At 53.1% G+C, this 19,130-nt stretch overlaps 1 protein-coding gene across 4 annotated transcripts; it reads left to right on the plus strand.

Moving 5' to 3' along the window:
- Positions 1 to 6,008: 6,008 nt before the first annotated feature.
- Pgpep1 (pyroglutamyl-peptidase I) lies at positions 6,009 to 18,907 on the plus strand. Of its 4 annotated transcripts, none has more exons than XR_004771781.1 (6): positions 6,009 to 6,152; positions 8,126 to 8,178; positions 12,046 to 12,162; positions 13,478 to 13,710; positions 14,095 to 14,538; positions 17,819 to 18,907. XR_004771781.1 is itself a non-coding variant. In XM_027394728.2 (5 exons), the coding sequence occupies exons 1-5, from the start codon at positions 6,119 to 6,121 to the stop codon at positions 14,285 to 14,287; spliced, it is 630 nt and encodes a 209-aa protein (XP_027250529.1). In that variant the 5' UTR covers positions 6,009 to 6,118; the 3' UTR covers positions 14,288 to 18,907. The 4 variants fall into 4 exon arrangements, 2 of the variants coding, with proteins under 2 accessions (XP_027250529.1, XP_027250531.1); XR_004771782.1 differs by having other exon boundaries at positions 17,932 to 18,907; XM_027394728.2 differs by having other exon boundaries at positions 14,095 to 18,907.
- The last annotated feature ends 223 nt before the right edge of the window (positions 18,908 to 19,130 follow it).

Genomic DNA, 19,130 nt, shown 5'->3' on the forward strand with positions numbered 1-19,130 from the left:
GTTCCAAACTCGAGTGAACGATGCAATAAAGAATTACTGGCTATACCGGGTGGTGGCGCACACCTTTAATCACAGCACTCAGGAGGCAGAGACGGGCGGATCTCTGTGAGTTCAAAGCCAGCTTCGTCTACAGAGCGAGTGCCAGGACGGCCAGGGCTACACAGAGAAACCCTGTCTCAAAAAGAAAAAGGAAAGGAAAAAAAGAAAGAAAAAGAAAAAAGAAAAATGCCTTACGTCAAGATTTTGTGGAGGCATCTTCTCAATTGGGGTTCCCTCCTTTCAGAAAACTCTAGTTTGTGTGTCAAGTTGACATAAGACCAGCGTACCTGTCATCCCAGCACATACACAGAGGCGAGAGGGACGTTGTGCTCCCAAAAAAACATGTTGATGTCCATAGATGAGCCATGGCCGCCACCTCAGGCAGCTGTGGGCAAACAAGCTTCTTTTGCGGCGGTGTTGGTGACTGCAGACTCAGAGCTGATGATGAGAGCATGGAGGACGCAGCCTTAAACAGGGCACCTGTCCCTCACCCCACCCCAGCTCCCAGGGCTCCAGGAACAACCTGGAAGGAGCGAGCGGGCAGAGACTGCCCAAGCCTGAGGGAGTGTGCAGAGCTATGGGGCATGATGGGACCTGGCACTCAGGAAGTCATAGCAGCTGGGATCCCTGAACCAGGACAGGCAGCACCCTGTTAGGGAGGCCTAAGAGGCCTGGCCCCTCCCTGAGGACTTGTAGGCAGATCAGGGCTGTGACCGGTGTTTTCTCCTATGGAGTAGCCTGGGGTAGTGTCTGCTCCTGTAGGCAAAGCTCAGTACACTCAGGGAATCCCGGGAAAGAAAAAAAGGAAGGAGGCAAGGAGAGAGGGAGGGGGAGGGCCGGAGAAGGGCTGGGGAAGAGAAGGAACATGAGGGAAATTTGTCAGGTGTGTATGAAAGTGCCCCACGGAAGCCATCTTTCAGTGAACACAGCATACCTAATCCCAGTGCATAGGAAAGAGGCACTATTATTGTCTAAAGTGCCTCAGCATTACCAGAGCCAAAAGTAACAAACAAACCAACAGTTTCAGCAATGCCTGGGTGGGGGGCACATCATGTTCCCCAGCCTTTGGAACAACGGCAGGGGCATTGCTCCAAGTTTGAGGCTAACCTGGTCTGTGTAACAGAAACACTTCTGAAAACAGAAAGGGAGGGGAGAAAGAAAGGAAAGAGCAGGGGATGGAAGTGGTGGCCATGTCTTTAATACTAACACTTGAGAGGCAGAGCCGGGTGGATCTTTGAGTTCTGAGTTCAAGGCCAGCCTGATCTACATAACAAGTTCTGGACCAGCCAGGGCTACATAGTGAGAAGCTGTCACAAAAATAACACAAAATAAAAAATGAACAAAAGGTAGGGTCTATGAGATGGCCGAGTGAGTAAAGGCACTCGGGGCCACGCCAGGAATGGAGGGAGTGAAGTGTGGCCCTTAGTTCTCTTCTCGCCAAGGCTCGTGATCTGTCACAAACTGTCACAGGCAGTCCTGGCTGAGGCCCTGAGGCCCGAGCCACAGGCTGCACTTGTCCTGTTTCCTCAGGGTGTTCCGAGTGTTCCAGATGGTGGGTGCTGGTGGAGGCGTGTCCTGGAGTTCCTTTTGCTCCAGGCCTCCAGGGAGGGTCTGACTGATGCCAAGCAGGATATCAAACAGCCCCAACTCGATGCTTAGTTTTCAGGGAAATGATGAACTCAGACTAGGAACTTAAAGCATGTGTCATCTACGCACCAGGACATCTGTGTCTATTCCACATCCAGGGGTTGAAAACAGGGTTTTGGATAGCTGCACACACAACACCCCCAAACCCACCTGGGTGGAGAGATGCTCTTCCACAGGACATGGGTTCGATTCCCAGCACCCACATGATGGCTCACAGCCACCTGCACTAACTGCAGTTGGGGGTCAGAATGCCATGTTCTGACCTCAGGCATCTGCAGGAACCCTCCCACAAATATATAATTAAAGGCCAGTGCCAGCATTGTTTAGAGAATTGGGGGGGGGGTACAGACAGGCAGGGAGATGGCTCAGAGGATAGAAGTGATTGCTGTGAAAGACCTGAGTTTAAATCCCAGGACACATGTAAAAGCCAGATACAGAAGCGCTCATCTGTAATCAGCACTAGTGTGCTGAGAAGGAAGGTAAGGGACAGGGGAACCTTCCAGAAGCTCACACATCGTCCAGCCTGGAGCACAGCCGTGGGGGAGAGAACCAGAGAGATGCTGCTTTGGTGTGGTTGAAGTGTGACCTGATACACGGGGTTCCTTGGGCACAGTGACACACACCTCTCATCTCAGACTCAGGAAGATGAGTTTGAGGCTGGCCTGGGCTACATGAAATCCTGTCTCAGTAAAAACAAAACAAACAAAAAAAGAAAACACAGGAGCCTTAGTGTGCAGTCTTCTCATCCCCAGACAAGTGTCCTTTGGCCTTTGCCCAAGGAATGTGCTGCCTTAGGCATAAGTGACTAGGTTTTAGAGGGCAAAGGCTCAGAACAGCACAGGTGGCTCCAGGGCCTGTCCACAAAGACAGCACAGTTGCTGGTTTCATCAGAGGGCTTTTGACCAGGAGGGCATAGAGGTTCCTGGCCCCTCCCAAATGACATGCAGGTGTCCTGGAACTCCCAGAAAACCTCACCTGATGCTTCTGTGTGGTCCCAGCCTCCACTGAGTGTCCCCCAAGAAGGTGACACACCAAGCAAGCAGGCCAGACCAGGAGAGGGGGCTCAGAGTCACCAAGCAACCTCACACTGGACAGGGTAGTCTGTCCTGAGATCAACATTAGTGGGCAATGGGGACAGAATGTCACTTAGGCCAGCATAAGTCACAGTTTCTCATTCCTACCCTTGGCACCTGGATTTACAAATCAGATATAACAATTCACAAAATTGTTTTTATTGTTGTTGCTGCTCTGAGACAAAGTCTCATATATCTACACTCTGAGCTGTGCCCAGCCTTTCTCTTTTCTTTGGCTTGTTGAAGCCCAGGGCCTTGGCACACAGTGGGATACTGGGGAGCAGCTTCGTCCCTGGACCTCAGCTCTGACCTGTTCTAGGCACTCCATCTATGTATGCTACCTGGCTTCCCTCCCTCCTTCCCCCTCTTCCTCTCCCTCCTTTTCTCCTTTTGTTCTTTGTGACCCACTGAGTTAATTAGGGTCTATACAGGAGCACAGATGCTGTTCCAGTGGCTGTGACACTAAGGATAATACCTCTCCCCCCAGCAGCCATAAACTGCCTGGAGATCCTCAGGTTCCCTGGGCCTCCTTGGGCCCTCTCTTTGTGCTCAACCTGGTAATTTCGTGTGTGTGCACATGGAGGCCAGAAGCCATACAGGGTCTTTCTTTATTGGTCCCCACCTTAGTTTTTGAGGTACAGTCTCTGTGAGTCCAGAGCTGTCCAGCTGTCTGGGCGGCTGGCTGGCGAGGCTCAGGGATCCTCTGATATCTGCCCCTAGTGCTGGTGTTACAGCTGTGCATAGCCATACATGGCTATTTATGTAGGCTCCTGGAATTCAAACTCAGGTCCTCACCCTATGGGGACTGTACCCCTTGAGCTGTCCCGCTCATACCTGCCCCTTGGGGAGTTTTACTCCACCGTTGGTTGGAGGCTCTCTGAGTACCCCAGGGTTATGACCCTGTCTTTCAGGTGAGGTACAGTTGGCCCAGGCCTTGGGTGAGCTCTTTGGGTGTTTTTAGTGTCCCTGAGGCTGCCAGAGCCCAAATAGCTGTGTGTCGTAGGGCCTCCAGCCTGGCTTGCACACTGGATCCCCCGCCATGTCAACCCCACAGGAAACTCCAAATGCCAACAGCAGTCCAAATGTCCAGAAATAAGTTCAGCTTGGACTGTAGGAGGGTTTCTGGGAGTTAAATAAAACCCAAGTTGCTTGGGAACTTGTGAAGCTGGCTCCCTTCTACCCAAAGCAGTCATTCCCTAGGGACATATAGCTACCTATAGTGCCTATCAGCATGTCAAAGCCCTGATGGCCTCTGGCTCCTTCAGTACAAGTCCATCCTAGCCTCTCTTCCCTTCCCTAAACTCTGTCCAGACACCCATTGTCTTTATAACGCTGATATTTCAGTTATGCTCTCTCTGTGTGTCCCTTTCTCTCTCCCCCTCTATCTCTGCTCCTGCTTCTTTCCCGCTGTTTTTCTCTCTCTATCCCCTCATAGTCTCCCCCTCTCACTGATAGCCTTGGTCATGTCCACTTTACTTATTTGTCTCTCGGCTATGGACACTCCAGATGCCTCTGTCTCTTTGTGCACTCTCTGTCTCTCTGTCTCTGTCTCTGTCTCTGTCTCTCTGTCTCTCTTTCCCTCCCTCCCTCCTTCCCTCCCTCCCTCCCTCCCACTCCTTCCCTCCCTCCCTTTCCCCTGAGAACATACTGTGTTCAGTTGTTCTGAACAACAGAGGTCATGTTGTCAGTTGATATATCAGGGAAATGATGCTTGGTCGGTGCATGGGCCCAGCCTGCCTCCAGGGTCCTGGAATATGGGGGTCACAACTGGAACTTGAAGCTTGTGCCTCGGAAGGCTCAGCTTTGCCTCTGGCTGGGGACACTGCTGGGGGGCTCTGTTTTCTTTTTCTGGGTGTTTTTGAAGAGATCACAGTAGATACAGGCTGGCAGGGAGGAAGGTCCTGTGTGCCCAGTGCTGGTGTGGTCAAACTACCCTCCGACAGGAGTTCCGTGCAAAGAAGGCTAATAGGTGAGATAGAAGAAATGAAATCACCACAGTAACGAATAAGATGGAAAAAACAAAAACCCAAGCTAGTGAAATAGGGCTTCTGGGGGAGAATGGTTGGGCAGACAATTGAAGGACAGAAACTGTGGGTGACAGCCAGGGGAGGTCCCGGTGGAAAGGAAGCTTGCTTTAATGGGGAGGACTGTTGGAGAAGGCCCACAGGAGGAGGCCGGTGAACGGCTGAGCAAAGGCCTCGGGGCGGCCTGTGACCAAGACCCACACAGAGGAAGTAGCGGTCCTGGGGCCAATTAGCCTCCTTGGCAGTGAGTAAAAGCCCTGGGTGGGTTTTCGCTTCCTAGTGTGCCTCTCCCTCAGTTTCGTGCAGGAGTGACCCCTCTGTCTCCTTTCAGCCTCGGCCCAGAGACCTCTGATCCACGCCCCAGTGTCCTTGTTTGCAAATGGTGATGAGAACAGAATCAAAGTGTTTCCCGGCTCCCCACGTCCAGACCGTTCTGAGACGTAGGCAGACAGTCCACGCTTAACAGTCAGGACAGGAAACTGAGGCTGGGAAGGGTGGACTGGGGCTCTTGCCCATTGCCCTCTTAAGTGTTGGAGGCGGGGCTTGGGGCGGAGCTGGCTCCAGCAAGTGGGGGGAGGTCCTGGAGGATAATGGGCGTGGCCAGGCAGGGGACGCGTTGGGCTGGGCAGGGCCCGGCTGTGCTTGGGGCGGGGCCTAGATGGGGACCAGGTAGCCCCGCGTGCGTTTCAGCGGCTGATGGAGCGAGGGCGGGTTTGCCGGGCTTGGGCGGTCTTAGGGCGGAGTCTAGGATTCAGAAGGGAGACGAGGTGGAGGGCGTGGCCTGAGCCGGGGGAGGCCGGGGTGGTAGGAGGAGACCTGGACCGCGGCTGCACCTAGGGGCTTTGGAAGGCTCAGGGCGGCGCTGCGCTGAGGTGGACGTGCGAGGGAGGGTGGGTGACCTGAGCCTGGGCAGGGGCGTGGCCTGGGCGTCTGGGGTGACTGGAGACTGACGGGGCCTGAGGGAAGCTTTGCGGGGCTGGGAGCGTGGTGGCGCTCTGGGGGCGGGGCGAGGCGCGCTGGAGGCGTGCCGGGTGGCGTGCAGGATTTGGAGGTGGGGCTTTGGAAGGCTCGGGGGCGGGGCGGGTAGGGGTGTGGCTTCTAAGGGGCGTGGTCAGGGAAATGGCTTGGCTGGGGCGCTGGGTCAAGGCAGTAGCGGCGCGCTCTGGGCCCGGCGGAACCCGCGGGGCCGCGCACAGCTGCTAGGGGGCGTGGCCGGGGCGTGGCCGCGCAAGCCCAGCGTTCGGGGGCGGGGCGGGGCCGGGCGGCCGGGCGGGGCTCGGGGGTCGGTGTCGGCTCCAGTCTCCGCCGCTGCGGTTCTGGTGAGGGCGTCCCGCCATGGAGCAGCCGCGGAAGGCGGTGGTGGTGACCGGTAGGTGAGGCCGGGCCGGGGGCGGTGAGGCAGGTGCTCGCGGTTGTCGCCGCCCGCGACAGCACCGATCGGCCCTGGTGACCCGAAAAGTCCGAGGTCCCGCGGCCGGGCGGCCGGCGGTGGGGTGCAGCCCTCCCCGCCCCTCCGGAGCTCGGGCCTGTCCCCGCGCCCTGACCTCGGGGACAAAGGCGGGTTCACGGCCAGGAGTCCAGGTGACACAGTCCGCTCAACACCTGCATTGCCCGGGGGCCTGCAGCCCAGATTGGGGCAGCTTGAGGGCCTGCGTCAACCTGACCCCAGGATGACCCGGGGACTCCTGAGCACAGTTCCTACTGTCACCAACACCCCCGGAAGCCAACTGTACTTATTTCCTGAAACTCGGCCTGGGGCCACTTGGAGGAGTCGACTCTGCCAGGCCTTGCAGCAGGGCGCTCAGCGGGACACTCCTACAGGTGTTTCATAACGGAGGAAGGTTATGGCTGTCATTCCTCGAAACCGGAGGAAGCTGCCTCCCTGGTGGACAGGGGTCAGTGGCTGTGTCCCGATACCTCGAGCATTCTGGTGGGCGGGCGGGCGTGTGTGAGTGTGTGTGTGCGCGCGCAAGCGCTTGCACGACCATGTAGTGCCCAGATGTCAGACTTGGTGTGACTCCTCAGGCTCCATCAAGTTGGGTTTTTGAGAAAGCGTCTCTCATTTGGGAGCCACTTAGGCAAGGTTTCCCAACCTGTGGGTGATGACCCTTGGGGGAGTGTCAAATGACCCTTTTACAGGGGTCATATAAGACCATTGGAAAGCACAGATATTTGCATTATGACTCAAAACAGTAGCAAAATTACAGTTATGAAGTTGCAACAAAATAATTTTATGGTTGGGGATCACCACACATGAACTGTATTAAAGGGTCACAGCATCAGGAAGGAAGAGAGAACCTCTCTAGCCTATTAGACTCGATTGACTTGCCATTGAGCCTTGGGGATCTGCCTGGCTCTACTGTCCCAGCTCTGGAAGTACAAGTATGTGTCACCACACTGTGCTTGCAAATCTCGATATAGGTCTGAACTCAGGTTCTTGTGTGACAAACATTTTACACACTGAGATATATTTTTGGCTCTGTTTATTTTGGAACAGGGTCTCGTGTAGCCTGGGGTTGGCTTGAAAGTCACAATTCTCTCGCCTTGGCCTCTAAGACACTGCATCTGAGGTGTGTGCTGCAGCACCCAGAGCCAGGAGCTGGGTGGCTTGTTTTTGTGTTTCTTTTTTGTTTTCTCAATATATACATTTTTGGCACCTCAGTGGCTAGAAGAGGTAGGCCAATTCACCAAGTATAGATCTGAATCCCTGCATTTTACATGCAGCAGTGTGACTTCAGTAAGTTAGCGTCTTCTGCTTCAATCCTTGCTCATGATGATTCGGCCTGGGAAACCCTTCCAGAGGGGAAGAAACTGAAAGCCACGATGCCTCAGTCTATCTTGGACAGAGATGAGGCCTGGAGGGGTGGGTGTCCAGGTAGCCTGGCCTGGAGACCCCCACAGCCTCTGAGAGGTGACACATGGCCCTGGGTTCCCGGAGTTGGAAGACAGCCTGACTCAGAAAATAACCACAGGGTCCTGGGTTCCCAGAGTTGGAAGACAGCCTGACACAGATAATCAGAAAATAACCATAGTTTACATCCTGGCTGGAGAAGGAAGCAGCAAAGGGAAAGGCTTCCTACCAGGTGTGAGTCCTAACAGGGACAAGGAAGCCAGGCATGGCAGCCTGTGCCTGTCATTCCAGGGCTTAGCAGGTGGAGACAAAAGGATTGCCTTCAGTCCTGGCAGCCTGGAATCCATAGGTGGCCACTGCCCATAGGTAGACTGTACTGGGAGGGGCTGGCTGGGTGATACAGTAGTGTGGGGGTGTGTCAGGGAGGGGGGAAGGAGATTTCAGAACTCTGACGTGGGAAGAGAAAGTAACATTGCTTTTCCTTTTTTCAGGGTTTGGCCCTTTTGGGGAGCACACTGTGAATGCCAGCTGGATTGCTGTTCAGGTAACTCTGGACTGGGGGAAGGAGCCTAGTCCAGAGCTGAGTGTCTTTAAATACAATGTAAACATCCCGGATGAGACTCAATCCAGCTCCTGTATGTTTAGCACTTTTTTTCACTTGTTTTTTTTTGTTTTGTTTTGTTTTTTAGTAATTGTATAGCCTAGGCTAAGTCATGATCCTCCTGCTTCAGCCTCCTGAGTACTAGAACCAGACCTGGCCTGGTGCTGTGGTACTCATCTTTAATCACAGCACTCAGGAGGCAAAGGCTGACACATCTCTGAGTTTGAGGTCAGCCTGGTCTACAGAGTGAGTTCCAGAACAGCCAGAGCTGCATAGCGAGAACCTGGCTAAAACAACAACAACAACAACAACAGAAAACAAACAAAAAAACAAAATTAACTTGAGAAGACTGGGTCTGCCCTGGTGTGTGCTGCTGGAGAGCAGATGGGCACTCTGGGCAAGAGCTTAACCCCTTGGGAAGGAAGGCAGTGACCCTCAGCCTCTGCACTGGGAGCCTCAGGAGGGTGTCTCTTCCCAGAATCCTATCCAAGGAGTAGAGCAACTCCACTAGCTTGTGTTTCCTTGCCAGATGGGACATTCAGACAGACAGACAGACAGACAGACAGACAGACTAGGGAACAATTGAGTGGAGGGAGACAGCCGTTTGATTCTTAGATAAATCAACAGGCAGAGACGGCAGCCGGACCCGGATTAATTTTAGCCCATTAGCTGTGTGATTTAAGGATTCTCTCTTCCCACCCAAGGCTCCCACGTCCCCTGCCACGGGCTTGTCATTGTCCCCACCTCAGAAGTCTCAGCTGCTTGGCCACCACCCCCTTTTCTTTCCTTTCCCACCTGCACTCTGCAAGCCGGATGGAGGACCCCAGGATCCCCGAGACCTTGTAGGTGGGAGTGTGGCCGGGGCCCCTGCGTGCACACCCACTCCCCAGGGCACCAGACAAAAAGAACCAGTGTGTCTCTGAAGACTTGTGTGTCTGGCTTTGTATGAATTGCAGACAGGAGGCTTCACGGGCTGAGTGGACACAAAGCCAGTGTCTGGATTCCTGGGCCCCAGACGCCACCATCTGCATGTAAATAGGAAGGAAAATCAATTAAACAATCTTTGGGAATTCCCTTGGAGCTTTGGGGCTCCAGTGGGAAACCTCCATGTTGTACAGAAACCCAGACTGTTTCTCATCTTATTCCTTTAAAAATTTTCATTTATTTATGCATTTGTCTATTGTGTGGACGGAAAGGCACACGGGAGGTCAGAGGGCGCTATGGAGGTCCTCAGAACTGGCCTTACCAGGCTTGGCCACAAGCTCTGTTACCTGTTGAGCCATCTTCCCAGACACACTGCCCTTTCTTTTTTTAAGTTTTGAGACAGAATCTTATGCTGGCTAACTTCAAACTCGGGACCCTTCTGCCTCAGCCTCCCCGGTGCTGGGATGGCTTGTGTGTGTGCCCTTATGCCTGGCTCTTTTGACTCATTGATTGATCAATCGATTTTCAGGCAGGACCCCACTCTGCAGCCTTGGCTGGCCTCAAACTCAAAGTGATTCTCCTGTCTCAGTTTCCTAAATGTGGGGATCACAGAGGGCACCCTCACTCCTAGCTTTCTCTTCCTCACCCTAGGTCCGGGGTGGTAGGCTGCTCACCTTTTCATGGAGACTCAGATGAGTGTCAAGGGCCAGGAAGCCTCTAACTTGTTACTTCGAAGTCTGTTCCTGAGTGGGCCGAGGTACTCAGTGACATCCTGGGATGATTACTGCCATCAGGAGTCTAGACAGACCCTCCAAACAGTACCAGCAAACAAAGAGGGGCTTTGTGATGAGGTCAAAGTACTCAGTCAGATGAACCCTGCAGCCTTGCCCGATTTTGTGACAGGGTCTTTTCAGGTAGATGACCAGGGACAACGCCACAGCTGAACCCTCCTGCCTGGTGCTTTCCAGGATGCTGAGCACTTAGCCAGGATACAGGGGGTGGGATTAGGGTTCACACCCCCTTCTCTTAGGAGGACTGGAACCAGGTGTCAGGGGCAAAAGGCAGAGTCGGATGAAGGGTGACATATCTGTGACTAGTCCCCAGTACACTGTCCTTTGTCAAGCCAGAGTCCCCACAGAAAGAGTATCAGTACTGAAGGGTCAGAGTGTCTAGATGGAAGCTCACAGCCTTCATGGGGACATTAAACACCCGCTTGTACCCACGGGTTTCCTAGGTGAAGCTTTCTGCTGCAGACTTCTTATCCCAGCCATATATGAGTCCTCACCACCCACAAGGTTGGGAAGGAACCAAGGACAGGCACATAGCCAAACACCAGCCATTGATTTTTTGTGTGGGGTTTCTTTAGTCTGGTTTTTTTTTTTTTTTTTTTTGAGACAGGGTTTCTCTGTGTCGCCCTGGCTGCCCCGGAACTCGCTCTGTAGATAGGCTCATGTAGCTCAGGATGGCCTTCAAATCACTACTATGTAGCCCAGCCCAGACTGACTTTGAACTCCTGATCCTCCTGCCTTCACCTCCTTGGTGGGGGGGTGGGGAGAGGGTGACAGACATGTGACCCCAAGCCTGTCCTTTTGTTTTGACTTTTAAAAATTAGCTTTATTTTAATTATGTATGTGTGCACGTCTGTTAGGAAGCAGCATATGTACACGAGTGCAGATGTCGCCGGGTGACCGAGGTCTGGGATCCCTTGTAGACGTGAGCCACCTAATGTGGGTGTGGGCACCGAACTCAGGTCCCCTGTAAGAGCAGCGAGCAAGGGCCCTTACCTTCTGAGCCCTCTCTAGCCCCTGTTTCAGGTTTTGAGACAGGGCCTCAGTGTAGCCTAGGTTTTCCTGAAACTCACTGCAATCCTCCTGCCTCAGCCTCTGAGTGCTGAGTGACAGGCACAAGTCTTGCTCCGGTAACTAGGGGTGGTTTATTTTGCTTTTCTATTTTGTTAGCCAGTGAAGTTCGAAGGTCCATCAAATACCCTTGCCATGGTGATGGCTTGCCCTTGCCCCTCCCCCTCCCCTGCAGATCCCCCAGTAGGGGGCGCAATCCCCTGCTCCAGCACAGTCAGGAAGAAACTGTTCCTTGTGTTGGGTTTTTCATTCTTTCAGGGTTTTGTTTGAGTTTAGGGTGTTTGATGAGACAGGGTCTCCTTGAACTCCACCCTACAAGTGTGTGGGTTGACAGGCATCTAGTACCACAGCTGGTGCTGGGGGTGTACCCCAGGCCTTCCCTGTGTGCCCCCTGAGCATTCTACTAACAGAACTACAAGCACTGAACCAGCTGAGCTGCCAGTACTCTAACAGCCCCAAACCCTTGTTCTTTAGTTTGTTGTTGTGTGAGACAGTCTCACTATGTAGCCCTGGCTGGCCTGTAATTCATTATTAGAGGAGGAGGCTGGAATTAATCTAGCAGCCATCCTCCTGCCTCAGCCTCTCAAGTGTTAAGACAATCCTCAGCAATATGACAATGATATGTGGCTCAGGTGTTTTGTTTCAGTTGCAGAAATAGAGTAATCTGGGTCTTTTCCCCAGCCTGCACTTCCTGATCTTTTCTGGGCCCCCGGAGGCAGGCACTCCCAGGCAGCTCTGAGGTGGTCACAGTCACAAGGTGGTCACACAGAGCTGCTGCTGGACTGGGGTGCTCAGTCCGTTGGGTATAATCAATACTTTTTTTTGAGGGGCAGCAAGGTCTGATGTAGATCAGTCTACCTTCAGTTTTTCTGTGTATAGGAGGGATGATCTTGAACTCCTGATCCTGCCCTGTCTTTCAAGTGCTGAAGTGGTAAGCAGGCATCACTCGAAGCTGAGCTGCCTGGTGTCTGAAGACAGGAAGTGTCTTTGCAGCCTCCCCCATCCTCACAGATGTCTTCTCTCCCAGGAACTGGAAAAGCTGGGCCTTGGGGACAGCGTGGACCTGCATGTGTATGAGATCCCTGTGGAATACCAGACTGTACAAAGGCTCATCCCTGCACTGTGGGAGAAGCACAGTCCTCAGGTGAGTGTTTTGCAGGGGAACCCCTGAAGATCCCCCACCCGTCACTGTTCTGTCCTGTGAGGAGGCACCATGACCAGACAGCTCACAAAAGCCGGCATCCAACTCACAGTTCCAGAGGGTTTGTCCAGGGTCATCAAGGGGCAGCACCCATGCCCAATGACACCTCCTCCATCAAGGCCACACCTCCTCATCCTTACCAAATAGTTCCTTGTCCTGGTGACTAAGCACTCAAATATATGAACCCACGGGGCCATTCTTATTCAAAGCACACCACCTCCCAGCACAAGTCCAGTGTCCCAGCTTCACCTTGAGGTCCATGGAAGGGAGGAGGAAGGCAGACCTTACAGAGCCTCGCTATTCTCTGTGTGCCAGCCAGGAAGGGTTTGAGCAAGTTACAATTAAATGTGAGTATGAGAGGCCCTGGCATCCACCCAGCACCACTAAAGAAAGTATTAATAAACTAATGACTTTCAAAAGACACCTCAAGCCGCCAAGCACAGGGCTGGCAGACACTTGTTACCTCGGCAGTCAGGTGTGGTGATATCCTGTTTGTACAAATAAAGTGTATCTGAAGATCAGAGGGTGGAGCATGCCACTAGCTAACCATGGAGGTTTGGAGGTCTGTACAGACAGACAGGAGGTGAGATGGCAGAACAGAGAAGGGCTATAGGAAGGAGAAACAGGAACTCCCTCTCTTTTCCACTGAGAAGCTAGTAAGGTAAAGGTGGCATTGGCTTGCTCCTCCTTCTCTCTGGTCTCTCAGCATTTTCCCTATGTCTGACTCTGGGTTTTTATTATTAAGATCTATTAAAATTCATGTTACAGTCAGTGATTCAGGGAGAGCCTGGACTGATGGCATAAGAGACCTCGGCCAGCCTGTCAGACTCTGTCTCAAAAGCAAAACAAAAACCTGCCTTGGGCTTCCCTCTTACCACCCCACAGGGCTGCTCTGTGTAGCCCTGGCTGTCCTGGAACTCACTTTGTAGACCAAGCTGGCCTAGAACTCAGAGATCCACCTGCCTCTGCCTCCCGAGTGTGCCACCATGCCCTGCTGCCCTGGGCTTTTTAAACAGTTACATGATATGCCAGGCACTGGTGGCACACGCCTTTAATCCCAGCACTCAGGAGACAGAGGCAGGTGGATTTCTGTGAGTTCAAGGCTAACCTGGTCTACATAGTTCCAGGACAGCCAGGGCTACACAGAGAAACCCAACTAATGCTACATAAGTAATTTTGTAGCAACAACAAAGATTTAAGTGTTCCCTCTGTGTGGGTGGGTGTCTGCTACTGTTAAGCTCCACTCTTCTGTCCCCAGCTTGTGGTGCATGTTGGGGTGTCAGGCATGGCCACCACAGTGACACTGGAGAAGTGTGGACACAACAAGGGCTACAAGGGACTGGATAATTGCCGATTCTGCCCTGGGTCACAGTGCTGTGTGGAGGACGGCCCAGAGAGCATTGACTCCATCATTGACATGGACGCTGTGTGCAAAAGGGTGACCACGCTGGGGCTGGATGTGTCCGTTACCATCTCCCAGGATGCTGGCAGGTGGGTTTCTCTCCAGCAGTGAGCCTGGGGTCTGAACAGCAAATGTCTTCTGTCATCGCCACCATAGTTTCTGAGACAGGGTCTCACTCTGTAGACCAGGCTGGCCTGAAACTCTCCCTGTAGACCAAGCTGACCTAAAATTAGAGATCCGCCTGCCTCTGCCTCCAGAGTGCTGGGATAAAAGGTGTACAGTGTACACTATCATGCCCAGCAAAATAGAAGTTATAGGAAATAGAGAGAAGGCTGCCAAGGTCCCCTAAATTCTTCTAACCCTTAGATTCTCCATCACCTCCCGACTCAGTGGGGGGCTTTCCAGAGGGTGGATGTGGCCTTGACCTGGAACTGACTGTGTGACCCTGGTGTCTCCTTCGCCCCCTGACTCAGGTACCTGTGTGACTTCACCTATTACACCTCACTCTACCAGGGCCGCGGCCGATCGGCTTTCGTCCATGTGCCCCCACTGGGCAAGCCCTACAATGCCGACCAGCTAGGCCGGGCACTCCGGGCCATCATCGAGGAGATGCTGGGTGTTCTGGAGCAGGTGGAGGGGGACGTCAGCTGTTGCCACCAGCACTGACAACCACGCACACCCAAGTGCTGTGAGAGGAGACACAGCTGGGCCCATGAAATGCCCTGACTCAAGTCTGTTCCTCCTCTTGGTGGACCACTAGGCAGGTGGATGGAGAGACCTCTTTCTGGATATTGTCCTGTGTCTGGGGATACGGCTGTTGTGCTCAGAGGCTGAGGTCAGGGTGAGATGGCCACAGGCTGGTGGCCTGCACACCTGCCATGCTACTACCTTGACCCCAACACACTCTGCTCTCCCAGGTCTGTGGACCAAGAGTCAGAGCTTTCTCTCTGGCCAGCGTCTCACAAAGTGTCGTAAAGGAGTCAGCTCTAATCATGTCCATAAACCCTGGATAGTTCCTGGCAAAACCACCTGGAACTTGGCTGCCTTTTCTGTCCTGTCATCCCCCCACCCCTAGACTCCACCCTGTCTTCCCCTCTCTCTCTCTCTTCCCCCTATCCCCCTCCTCCCCCTCTTCCCCTTCCTCCAGTGCTAGAGTAGGGAACAGAGTAATTTATATTCCCATTGTTAAAACTTAAAAAAAGACCAACAAGTGTCTTTTCTTTCTCCAGGGTTGTGAGGCCTCTTTTGCCTCCTGCCCTGAAAGTGTCATCATAATTTGGGTCACCATAGTTGTCTCCCTTGCTCCAAAGATCAGGCTGCTGTCACCACCAAGGGCCTGGCCTTTCCCTGGGCCACATTGACCCTGTCATGACCTTTCTTTTCTTGTTTTATTTTTGTAGAGGGTGTTTGTTTGTTGTCTTTTTTTTTTTTTGAGTCAGGGTCTCAGGTAGCTCAGTTGACCATTTAAACTTACTATGTAATCCAAGCTAGTCTCATTTGAACCCCTGACCCTCCTGCCTCAGGTCCCTAAGTGCCAGGAGAACACCTGGGACCAGAACCGCACAGTTCTGGGCATGCCCTGAAGCAGTCCCTTCAGTGCCCAGGCATGCCCCTGCAGGTTGTGTCTGCCACAGGGACATCTGGTGAGCTGTGTTTGGAAGTGTACCTGGGACTCCAGCCAGCCTTTGTCTCCCGCTGACTTTGAACTTCCAGGCCTGGAGGAGGGGCTGGCTGTGACGTATGGCTTGGACTCCATCCAAGACAAAGTGTAGTTCCTGCCACCAAAAGCCTTGTGCATTTTGGTTGTCACCTTCTGTTTTATGGAGGGATGGTGTAGGGGCACTCACTGCCCCCAAGTGTGATTGGATGGATCTGGATTTCAGGGTAACCTCTCATCCCTGTACCTTTTTTTTTTTTTTAACTGTTGTTTGAGACAGGGTCACTGAAGCTGGTGTCCAACTCAAATATGTAGCTGAGGCCGACCTTGAACTCCCGACCCTCCTGCCTCAGCCTGCCCAGTGCTGGGCTGGGCTACTTTTCAGCTCAGATGTTATTGTTCTGGTGTGATTTCCTCGGGCTACCTTCTTTGCTCATCCTGCCTCTCTGGAGCTTCCCTGTCTCCAGGTAGACATCTGGGCACTAGGCTCTCCTTCAAGTCTCAGGGGTGAGGGCAACCCTGGGGAGACTTGCTGTCCCCACAAAGACAACTGTGGATGTGGCTGGCAGATTTAAATAATCATGGCTCTGCTGCCTTGCCCTGTGCTGGCACTCTCTCCCAGGGGGAATCATAAGTAAGGGATCTCCTCAGGACCCTTTGGGACATCGTGTAGACCAGGCTGGCCTTGAACTCCTGATCCTCCTGCCTCAGCCTCTCCCCGAGGTGACAAAGCTACCACTGTCCCTGGATTCTGTGCCCAGTGACTTTGGGTTTTGTATTTTGAGGCATGTTTTTTCTACCTGAACTCTGTAGCTCAGGCTGGCCCTCCAACTTGTGGCAATTCTCCTGCCTCAGATGTCCCCAGCTCCTGTCAAGTCTTCATGTGGGCTCCAGGCTGCACTCCACTCTCAAATTCCTCAAAGTTCAGGCAGCACCATGGATGGGGCAGTGTGCATGTGAGGAGAAGGAGGAGGCAGGAGGGCTGGGGAGGGTGTGGCCCCTGCACCCCAAACCCATGTCTCCACCCTCCCATGTCACCTGTGCTGGGAGCACCATGCACACCTCAGAGACAGGCCTTCCCCTCTGGCCACCCCGAGAGTGTATGTGTCATGTATTTATTTATTAGGCCTCCATTGATCACTCCCTTGCCCTGTCCCCAAACTTGATTTTCCTCCTCTTTGTTTCTTGGTGGGTGGAGCTCAAGGGGTCTATAGTTGCCAGGTGTATAGTTGCCTAGCCTGGCCATATTTGACTCTTAAGGACCAGGTCACCCCCACCCTTGCTGCTCTTCCCTGCCATTCTCAGGAAAGGAAGGGTAGGATGGGTGGGCGGGGTCATGCAGAGGAGGAATGCTAGGATAGATTTGAAGCCAGGGATGTGAGTAGGGACAGTGATTGGTGTCTGGGATCTCAGCCAGGCTGAGAAAGTATCTGATTTATGCTGTCAGCTTAGAGATGGGAATGTAGCTTGTGGACTGTGTGTGCTGTGTTCCCAAGGCTGCGGGCAGTCAGCCTGGATCACCACAATGGATGGGACCTAGATCTTTTGGGTTTCTTTGTCTTTGTTTGTTTTTGAGGCAGGGTCTTGTGTAGCCCAGGCTGGTTTCCCACTCAGTATGTAGCTGAGGAAGACCCTGAACTTATGCCTCCATGTCCCTGGGATGACAGGTAGAAGCCACCATGCCTGACTTGGAGGCAGATAGTGTCAGCTAAAATGGGGAATCTCATGTTCTACTATGCTCATGGCTTACATGGAAGCCTCCAGCAAATGGTGGGCTCCTGAGGCTAGGGGAAGGTGCTTTTGTGTGGATTGGGCTGGGAGCCAGGCCAGCTGCTATGTACACAGGCTGCTTGTGCCCTCGACCCGTGGGTGACCTCACTGTGTGCAAGGAAAGTGCCTCCACCCTGCACCCCCCCCCCACTGTCTAGACAGCTCACCTTTGACCTCCCTACCCCTTGGAGAGTCTGAGCCCAGAAGTCCCCTCCAGGAATGAAAAGACAAAGCCTGGTTTCTTCAGTCTCAGCCTAAGAGAGCACAGTCGCTGTGGGGTGCCGATGGCATCCCAAATACAGACCCAGGTTGGCTTCCACAGTCCACTATCCCTCTGCATCCATAGGCTGAGGGGAGCAAAAGGGGGGGCTTTATCTGTATCAGGTAAAATGTCCCCCCAAAGCAGTTGGCTGGAGGGGGCACTTGTCTCTTCCGTGTTTATGAAGTAGGAATGAACCCGACTCAGGGTTTGGGTTTGAAGAGCCAAAACCCCCCTGAGTGGCCACTGAACATGCCTGTTGGTGGCACTGTCCCTGGGTTCAGGAGTGCTGGTAGCAAGCTCAGGCTGTAAGGGTCTCGTCATCCAGGCGGTGGACGAAGGAGAATCAGGAGTTCAAGGCCAGCTTCCCCTTTGTAGTCAGTTAGAGGCCCAGCTGGGCTACATGGGACTTTGTCTTAACAAGTAGAGAGTATGGAAGAGGGGCGGGCAGGGTGGCTCAGTGGGTAAAGTCAGTTACCACCACACTGAAAAGCTTCCATTTGGTCCTCAGCTACCAGAAGTGGATGAAGAATGCCTCCCCAAATGTGTCCTGTGCTCCCCACATGTTCTGTAGCATGTGTGCACCCACAAAATAAAATGTGGGGTTCTGTTTGCTTTTAACAGTAAGAACCAGAACCTGGTGTCCCGATCGTAACTCCAGCCTCGAGGCTGAAGAAGGAAGATGAGCTTGAGTTTGAGGCCAGCCTGAGATACAGAAACCCTTGTCTGAAAAAGAGCAAAAGAGAGGATGGGACCGGAAAGGTGGCTTTGCATTGAAGGCACTGGCTGGTTCAGTCCCCAGCAGCCACAGTAGGTGGCTCACAAGGGCCATGACTCCTCCAGAAGATCCAGCACCTCCCCAGACACAAACTCTCACAGACACAGAATTAAAAGTAAAATAATCTTGAAAAATAACAAGTGAGACAGGTGGATACCCTGCACAGAACTCTCCTCCCTCAGCGGCTGTGGGCAGCACACAGATGCCCAGCTCTGCCCAGGATCCACTGGTGGGACACCGGTGTGTCATGGCCTGGCACTGGGACCTGACTCACTGTAGCCAGGTTCCCTGCCACACTGGGGCTCAGGATTTCATATCCCAACTATGTTTGGGGGACTCTCAGAGAGCTGTGTTTTCATGGTTCTACTCTAGCCCTTGAAGCCTCTATGGCCTCCTTGCTTGTGCCTTCGGGATGGCGATGGCAACCCTGTGCCCTGGGTTTTTTTTTGTTTTGTTTTTTTGTTTTTTGTTTTTTTTCCTTCTAAGAGGTTTAACTAATGCTGGATGGCATGAGGCCATTCACGCCCAAGGCTTGGGGTGGCTTTGCCCAGGGAGGCCACAACCACACCTTGTGAAGTGCTTCTCTTTGGCCTGCCTGAGGGCCCTGGCTTGTTCATGGTAACCCTCTGTATCTCATGTGTTTTCTTGTCCCATGGAGGGGGGCTCTTCTGTCCCCCTAGCCTCTAGCCCATTGTGCCTTCTCTTTAACCCTAGAGTTCCTTAGCCTGGTGTCCGGCATTCAGAAGAGAACAGTCTGCCAGGCTGTACTCTGGGAGGCCTCACACTTTTTACCCAGAAACCAATAAAGTTGTTGAAACATGTCATTGTGTTTGATGTCACCTCCTCCGGCTCACCCCAGGCTCAAACAGCTGGGGTCTTGCTATGGCCCACTCGGGCTGGCCTTCAACTTCTGGACTGACACCAACCTCCTGCCTCAGCCTTTCTGGGTATGGGGCCAAAAGTTGGAACCAACACATGTAAATTCTTTTTTTTTTTTTTTTTTTTTTTTTTGGAGACAGGGTTTCTCTGTGGCTTTGGAGGCTGT

The sequence above is a fragment of the Cricetulus griseus genome (genome assembly GCF_003668045.3).
Source record: "Cricetulus griseus strain 17A/GY chromosome 1 unlocalized genomic scaffold, alternate assembly CriGri-PICRH-1.0 chr1_0, whole genome shotgun sequence".
NCBI lineage: Eukaryota > Metazoa > Chordata > Mammalia > Rodentia > Cricetidae > Cricetulus > Cricetulus griseus.